At 36.1% G+C, this 9270-nt stretch overlaps 1 protein-coding gene across 1 annotated transcript; it reads right to left on the reverse strand.

Annotated features, from left to right (window-relative positions):
• Positions 1–14: 14 nt before the first annotated feature.
• On the reverse strand, positions 15–9048 carry Kiaa0408 (KIAA0408 ortholog). Its single transcript, XM_042701505.1, has 5 exons — positions 8823–9048; positions 5094–5453; positions 4929–5008; positions 2477–3749; positions 15–260 (listed from the first exon to the last, which is right to left on the reverse strand). The coding sequence occupies exons 1-5, from the start codon at positions 8955–8957 to the stop codon at positions 87–89; spliced, it is 2022 nt and encodes a 673-aa protein (XP_042557439.1). The 5' UTR covers positions 8958–9048; the 3' UTR covers positions 15–86.
• Positions 9049–9270: the final 222 nt, after the last annotated feature.

The raw sequence follows: 9270 nt of genomic DNA on the forward strand, positions 1-9270 counted from the left end.
GAACAGGACTGGCTGTAAACATTCAGAATGTCTGGCTTGGCAACTGGGACTACAACTTCTGTAATCTACTAATCCAGACTAGAGATTTAGATCATGTGTGCCTCAGATTGCAGAGAAATATTATAGTTGTACGTAGTCCGCCTCAAGGCAGGGGGTGCTGATGGAGATCTAGATGCCCATCTGGATGGCAGCCTGCGATTTGCAGGTCTAGCAGGTCGGGAAAATCCTTTTCCGTCTGAAGCTTTCATTACCATGGATTCCTACAAAAACGAATGCATGTATCTCACTACATACACATCAGCAATGTAGCTTAACACATTACACATCCCAACAGTGGGATTAAAGAACTGAAAATGAAAGAAAGTATCTAGCATGTGTAGGCTTGATGTTTTAATCAACTTCAGTTTTAATCCAAAATCAATTTTAATATGGTATATGGTTTTTGATATTCTTGAAGATCTCTTTACATTGGCAAATCTTGATACAGTTAATGCTTTTGTAGGACTATGAGCTCAAGATTCAAAAGTTCAAGTCAAATAATTTCAATAGGACAGATCTACTGATGTTTCTTTGGGGGGTGCTAGAATATTTTGATAGTATTTGAAGATAAGGTAATCAGATAATTATATTAAAATCATTCATTTATATTAGGTAAGTGACACATTTAGAGATCAAAAGTACAAGGCTTTTAAACAAAATACCTTATATATTTATTTTATTTTATTTTTTATTTTTTTGTGGGTCATGGTGCCTGAAACTCTGAGCCTGGGTGCTGTCTCTCAGATCTTCAGCTCAAGGCTAACTTCAAGTGCCACTTCCAGCTTTTTCTGTTTATGTGGTGCTGAGGAATTGAACCCAGGGCCTCATACATGCAAGGCAAGCACTCTAACACTGAGCCACCTTCCCGGCCTCCCATATGTATATATATATATATATATATATATATATATATATATATATATTTTTTTTTAAAACTAGAGATCACTGTGATACTGTCTCATAAACATTTAAAAACTGTACTTAACTCCTTAAAGTCCTTTTCTTTTTTTCATGCTGGATATTGAACCGAAGGTCTTACATGTGCTAAGCAAATACTCTACCACTGAGTTCTACTCCATGCCCTAACATTAATCCAAATATAACTTAATTTGAAATTGCTAATAATAGAAGGTTTGCTAGCTAATTTGAGAATTAGCTAGAATTCTGATGAGTGAAAAGTTTTTTCTTCTCTATCCTTTCATTTTCTTCCTTCCTTCTTTCTATTTTGTGAAAGAAAACCAGCCTTTGACCATGACTATTACAAAGATGACCCTTGGTTCTACCTAGTCTTCTTAACAAAGCTTGCACCCTTTCATTGAGAATGGACAATGCAGTTTTTTCTGTTCTAGTCATAGCTGGCAATAACCTGCACTTTTCTTTTTCTCTCTTTAGAGCCAACCAACCCAAAGCAAAGCAAAGTTTATTCGTATGGCATCTATAATAGAGTATCTTGCTTCCAGACCTCCTCAATTATTGCAAAAGAAAAGGGAAATCCATTCATGCTTGCTAGCTAATGAGAATTTTGGTTGGTTAATGTGTATATTTCTATTTCCTATCTCCAACTGTAGGATTTCACAGTTATTTAAGAGCTCAAACAAAAAAATAGAGAAATGTAAAAGCAGGATGATTCATTGAAATATTGGTAAATAATAACAATATGTCCATTGCAACTCCTTGTAATATTATGCACACAAAAAGGAAACACTGTATGACTTCACTTTACAAGTTTCTTTACTTCTTTATAATTTATGAAAATTTTACTCTTTTGTAAATGGACAACAAAGAGAAAGGGTGAGTTTACTTAAATATTTGTGGTTTGTTTTTTTTTTTCTGTTCCTTTCTCTTCTGTTCCTTTCCTTCCCTCCTTCTTTCCTTCCTTCCTTTTCTCTCTCTCTCTCTCTCTTTTCCTCTCTCATTTCAAATGCTAAGTATATCTCCATGTGGCCCTGTTTCCACATATGGTCTTTTAGTACCATGGGTAATAAAACTGTGAGACAGTGTTTAAATGATGTGTTTAGCCAATATTCACATTCTTATGACTAATCCTCTTCTAACATGAATCAAATGCTAAGAATGACTGATCACAGAAAATGTCTGAAAAATGAACGTTATATTTAGAAATATTTATATACTGCAAAAATCAAACTCAAAAAAATAAAATTTTAGAAATCAGCAAATGTACATTCTCAACTTTTTTTCAACCAAGAAAATAAACATTTGATCTCCTTTAAACCACTTGAAATATTACTCTAATTGGTTATTAAGTAATACACTAAGTCTAGTCTTTAAAAACTCACTTTAAATTCATCTTGTTGAAATATATTCACAAAAGGTGAAGTTCTGTCTAATTTCTATGTAGATGAATGGACAATTGAACTCAGAGCCATTGCTAATTACTAATACAGGCCTACCAAAACGTATAATTTGAATTTCTTACCTCTGTTACCTTGTTCTCATCTATTCCTTGTTTCACTTGCTGTCCCCCAAGCAAAGCTGTTTTTGGCTGAAATTCTTGCGCCATTGGATGCATTTCTAAATGCTGACTTAATGTGTCATTACCACTGGCATCAGAATTACATCTGATCCAGTTATCCTGGAAACATTTAGAATGTTGACATGCAGGCCTGACTGAGGTCTTATAAGTTTTCAGCAGCTTTTCTACAACACCATAATTTGACCTGGGGTCAGCTGACCTGGGTCGGCCAGATAAATCGCTTGGTCTCCAGTCATGTTCAGGGAACATATTCTGGTTACTGCTATGACTTCCATAATCCTGCATTTGTCTGACCAGGCCTGTTGATTTCTTGGTGGGATTATTGATCATATTTTCCATGGACACAAGTACATGTTCACTGGCTTCCACAGCACCAGTCACATGGTCACTTTTTGTGGTGCTATCACAGGGATGAAGATCCTCAGATGATTTTGAGTTGTTCTGAGTTTGCGGAATTGCATGGCAATTCCGGTCCGTTCTAAACACAGTTCTGTTAAATTCATCAGTCTTTGCTGCCAGCTTTTCATTCCTTGTTGTCCTTTCAAAGCCACAACTGAAGCTTGCAAGTGAGCCACCGCTCTGTGTTATGGAGGAACTACAGTCATTATTTATATGAAGCTCAGGGGGAAATTTAGGGAGGTGTTCTGAAATCACCCTTTCTGATGTCGGGTTATTGGGTATATAGCTGTTTTTCTGAAAGCACAAAGGGGAAAGGCTCTTTTGTGTATACATCCCAAAGTCATGTGACCACACAGGAAGTCTGATATCTTCATTACCTGGATGCTTACTATCTACCTTGACCTCTGGTGTCAAAATCTTCTCTTCCTCTGGACACGAGGTAGGTTTCCTCATAAGGAATTGAGGGTTGGCATTCCTTTCTCCTTCGCCCTTGTGGGTCACCCAGCTGTTGTGCTCTAAACTTGCCTTCAGTCTTGCTTGGGCTTGCTCAGAATAAGAACTGGGAAAATTTCGAGATGTGCTTCTTGGAGGAGGAACTGGTGGGGTTTCATTTCTTAGCAGATCAATTGTACCAATTCCACATTTTTTCATAGGATTGCTTTGGGGCACATGGGTATAGCTCAGATTCTTTCTAATTTTCTGTGTTTCTTTTTCTAAATGGATTGGAAGAACATGCTGGTCATTGTTGATTATATGCTCTTTCTGAGGCGCACTGATTACATTTGGTATTTCCTGGATAAAAGAGTCTGACTTCATCCTAAATAATGATCAAAGATGGTACTTTAGTGATAATTTTATTTTAAGATGCAGTCTTCAAAGAAATGGCTTAAGCAATCTATTTCTGTAATAAGAAAAAAATCCTCACAGTTTCTCCCAAGGAAACACATTGTCATAGCTTCCTAAAAGTTGCTAACCCCATTTCCTGGATGGAGAGCAAGAATGTTTTTCTCTCTTTTTCTATTTCTTCCTACCACAAACCTGTTCTACTAAAATAAATCCTTACTAAACCATTAAAAAAGATAACTGCCTCTAAAAGAGATAAATACTGATCCTAGTATAACCCATCTTTGTTAACCATATCAAAACTCAAGATTAACCTTAAAAAACATGGCTAAAACTGTTACAGTTATATACTGTTTATGAACTAAGGCAGCACTTCTTGTACCATGTGTATATGTGTACACATTTATATGTTGTTCTGAAAATTACATGTGTATTTATTATATAATGGCTAATCATAGAGAAATAAATGAATCAGATATAAAATATTTCAGTTGAATATCAATATGTTATCAAAACACCACCTTTTACAAACTTTTCTCCAGGAAAACTTGAAAAATGCACAAAAAATGTATTGTAGAAAGTCTACCTCAACTAAATGCCAAAAAGTAAAGTATTTCTTATAAATTACACAAAGCAGTAGAAGATGTGTATTAAGTGTTATCACACAGTTGGATGCTGGTGGTTCTGGGCTTTAATCTTAGCTTCCCAGGAGACTGAGAGTTAAGGATCTTGGTTTGAACCCAGCCCAGGCAGAATAAAGACTCTGTCTCCAATAAACCAGCAAAAAATAAAGACAAAAACAAAACAACAACAAAAACACAACTGGAATGGAGGTGTGGCACAGGTGGTAAATCATCAGCTGTTAGCTGTAAGTGGGAGTAGCATGAGGGTGAAGATGAACGTAGAAGTGAGGGTAGTCGGGTAAGGAATGCAAAGCTCTAAGTTCAAAGCATGGTACCAGCAGGAGAGAAAGAAAAGAGCACACCAAGAAACGTGCAGTTAGAATATATCTCTTGTGTCCAACAATAAAAATAAAATAATTTATTTTATAATTCTAACAAACTGTAAAGAGGAAGCAGTTTGGATTCACGAACTAAAACCAGTATTCCTATTGATTTTCTGGAATAAAATAATTACATATGTGCCAGCCTACCTTCTGTGGTTAGACCGCTTCCGAATTTCCTCTTGAAAGCTGCATAACTCTTCACTAACTTTGGCAAGTTCTTCAAGAGCCTTTGTACACATAAGCAATAGCATGTTAGCACTTAGAAGTAATATTTCCTTAGACACAGTTCATAGCCAGTCATATCTTACTTACAGTGTGGAGGGCTCCAGAGCAGCTCTTACTTTCTTTCTCAGAAGTCTTCTGGCCAGGCCAGGCCTCATATTCCTTCTTGTCTGTGGCCAAAGGATCTATAAACCCAACTTTTGGTTTATTGGTTGCTTTTGGTTCCTTACACACTTGATTCTCTTCACTGAGAAAGCTCTGCTCTGTTTTCTTTTCTTTTCCCAGTCCATCCCTGTGATTCACCCCTGTAAAATCAGATTGCTTTGAACTGGGGTCCTTTGGAGAAGATTCCAAGATTTTATCTTGAACAGCCTTTTCATGATCAATATCAATGACTTTAAATCGTTCATTCATGTTGTTTTTTCTTCGAAGTTTTACTTCCTGACAAAGCTGTAAGAAAAAAATTAAAACTTTCCCAATTCATTTTAACAAAGTTTTTTAGTACTTAGCAAACCATTTTGAGCTCTCTTGGCCATTTTACTATGCACTCCCCCAGATATTAATGCTTTTGCCTCCAAATGGTTGTCTCTAAACTATGGATTAGTTGGAATATTTTGACAAAACTTAAATACTACTAGTAGTATTTAGTAGTAGATATTCTTTCTTTCTGAATAGAATTTAGGAAAATAGACCTCCCCTATGACCCAGCCATACCACTCCTAAGTATCTACCTTGAGCAACAGGAACCAGTATACAAGGACATATGCACCTCCATGTTCATTGCTGCACTGTTCACAATAGCCAAGATATGAAAACAACCCAGATGCCCCACTACAGATGAATGGATCAAAAATTGTGGTACCTATTTACAATGGAATATTATGCAGCTATTATAAAGAACAAAATAATGGCATTTTCAGGGAAATGGATGGAACTAGAGCATATCATTTTGAGCGAGGTAAGCCAAGATCAGAGAGACAAATGGCACATGGTCTCCCTGATATGTTGGGTGTTAAATCCAAAATGCAAGGAGATATGACAAAGTAAACAGGACTCAAGAAACAAATGACATATACTTAGTCATATAATTTCCAAATGACTCCATGTTCTTGACCTCATATATGGCACATATATGTGCACATCTGAGGGAATCTAGGAGGAGAGCACAGAATCAGAGGGAAATAGGAAAAAATACAACAGAGGACCCATCAGCTGCACTGGATATTGATGAAGATGAACTAAGCGACTCAATGACAGTGATGGGAGGGAAAGACAGAGAGGGAAAGAGAGAACAGTTAACACTAAGCAAAAGGAAAGAAATATACATATCACCCAATGCAGAAGTAATAGTTGTATGTCCAAGCTTATAGAATTCACAAACTTATAGACCAAGATAATGATAATTTGCCTTGTGAAGGTTAACATGTGCTTGTGACTTTAACTAAGTATCACTATCCTCCAATACTGTAAAATTTGTGAAATTTATATAATCACTTAATCTCAATAAAAAATTATTAAGAAAAAAAATGATGGGCCTTCTCTTGAGTCTTGGGAGTTTGTCAGTTTTCAAAAGGGACCATCAGATAATTACTAGAACAAGTGCCTACATTTCACAAACACAATCAATATATATACTCCAGGTATTATTAGTCATACAATAACAGATTTACTGCTCCTTGATATTTACCCCAAATCCCAGTTGAAAGAAGTACTACCTGAAGTACTGCCTAAAGGTTGCTGTTGATATTACCTTCTTTCTAAGAAGGTGTAGGGAAAACAAAAAATGTTTTTGTTTCAATACAAAGAGCTGTTCCTGGGGTGTAGGTTTGCTTTAGTTTTCTGAATATTGAGAAATATGTGGCTGATTACTTCTTTGTTGGTTCCTAAAAAGAGACACACTGCTACATTTTATGTGTGAACCTTCCTTGTGGCTATCTATCAATTTATTTTTGTTTTCATATGCTTTCGTATTCTTTTTTTTATACCAGTAAAATTCTGTTGGGGACTGAAGGTGAGGAATGAATAATAATTAGTAGAAAACCATTTGTTTTATTTAAGGAAATCTATTATGTGATATTTAGCCCTTATTAATTCTATCAGAGAAGATAATCAGAAAAGATTGCAATGTGGAGAAAAAAATTCTGCAGTCTATCAACTCTAAATAATGTCTCAATAATCCATACTTCCTAACTGGATTATTCCAAGTTTCAAACAATACAAGTATGTACCTCTTTTTTTTAAAAAAAAAAATAGCAAGTGTAATAGCTGTCAAAAGTACACAATGCTGGATGCTCTCAGTTGGTAATATTATCAGGCAAAACCACTGAAGTTCGGGCTGGGAAGGTGGCTCAGTGGTAGAGTGCTTGCCTTGCATGCATGAGGCCCTGGATTCGATTCCTTAGCACCACATAAGCAGAAAAAAAAGCCAGAAGTGGCGCTGTGGCTCAAGTGGTAGAGCGCTAGCCTTGAGCTGAAGAGCTGAGGGACAGCGCCCAAGCCCAGAGTTCAGGCCCATGACCGGACCCGGAAAAAAACAACAACAACAGCAACAACAAACCACTGAAGTTCTTTATGTGAACCCCTGGGAGTCTACAATTCTCATTTTTTTCACAATGTATGTTTCAATAATTTGTACTTAAAACACAGAACTCAATAATGAATGTCAGAAAAAATACATTCTATTGTGATTATGACATGATATCATTTTTCCAAGTAGTGATTTTTTTTCCTTGTCAGTTGTAGGCTCAAGGCTATTGCTTTACCACTTTGAGACACAGCTCTATTACTGGTTTTTGAGTGGTTAATTGGAGATAAGAGTCTCATCGGGATTTTTCTGCTGGGGCTGGCTTTGAACCATGATCCTCAGATCTCAACTTCCTGAGTAGTTAGGATTACACAGGCATGAACTACTGGCACCTGGCTCCAAGTATTGATTTCTTAATTTTAGTTTAAAAATTTTTTTCTCTGTGACCTGTGAACATATTTTGCCTGCACTTTCCTTTTTACTGTAGCTTTGTAGCTTACAAGAATGTACCATATTTGGTGCATCCACATATATATGATGTGTGTTATATAATAAGAGAAAGATAACTATGATAAGGTGAGCCCAGTGCTGGTACTCAGGTATTGAAAAGAACCATCATGAGCATTCTCGGTAAGTATATTATATAAATATATTCCCAGCTATATAGCTGTATACACAAGCCATAACAGCATTGCATAATTTGCCTCTGTGATATGAAAACTATGTTTTGTTTGCTCCCTTCATTTTTCCCCTCTGGCCCCACTCACACATGACAGAATTGGATGAGATCTACAAGGAGATAATGAGGTCATGTAGTCAAAATAATTAAGGATGCATAATTAATCTAGCCAGTTGTTTAGCCATGTAGCTAAAACAGTCTGCTGACTGGTTAAATTTGTAATTATTCAATAATTACTCTGCCTACTCTATATACTCCATATATGGTAAATATTAGCTTCTGAATATCTAGGATTACAGGCATGACCCAATGGCACTTGGCTACAAACATTACTTTTAATATTAAACCTCTCTGTTCAGAAAATAAAATAAAATGATGTATTTTACAGTGAAGTTTCGAGATCTTAATTTTCTTTTAAGGCTGAAAAATAAGTGTAAGTCTGTCAACTACCATTGGGAAAAGTCGTGCTATTTTTGGTCTAGTAAGTGTTAGTAAGACTTGTATCTCTTCAGGGCAATACAGAATATAAAAATGGTTTCTAATAGAAAATAAACTTCAACAAAGTTTCACTCTGAACTTGAAGTTTAGAATATATTCAAAGCAAATCAACTTATACCTCTTCTATCTTCTTCTGCATGATCTTCCATTGACTTTCCCATTCCTTCCTTTCATTGTCAAACTGGTCCAGCAATTCCATCTTTTCCTTATGCCAGTTGGCCTCTGTGTTCTCCCATTGCTTATGTAGGTCCATGGCAACTGTGCAAGTATCAGCAAAGTGGGGCTGCTTGTCTCTGCCTTCTCTTAACTGTTTCTTGGAAACTCGGAGTTGTTTTATTTGAAGCAATCTCACTTGCCCTTAAAATAAAGCCTAATATAAACATAAAACACAGAGTTCCAAATTCACATGCTTCCTGAAAACATGAATTATCATTTTGTTAAGAATCATTAACATAAACTAGGAAACTGAACACAGAAGAGATAACAATCACCTGCTTAAGAAGAAACTATCACAGTCAATAAAATAAAGAACTACCGTCTAAACGCATGCTTCCCCCTTTTAGAAA

The sequence above is a fragment of the Dipodomys spectabilis genome, unplaced genomic scaffold, assembly GCF_019054845.1.
Source record: "Dipodomys spectabilis isolate Male_0828 unplaced genomic scaffold, ASM1905484v1 ptg000001l, whole genome shotgun sequence".
NCBI classification, from domain to species: Eukaryota; Metazoa; Chordata; class Mammalia; order Rodentia; family Heteromyidae; genus Dipodomys; species Dipodomys spectabilis.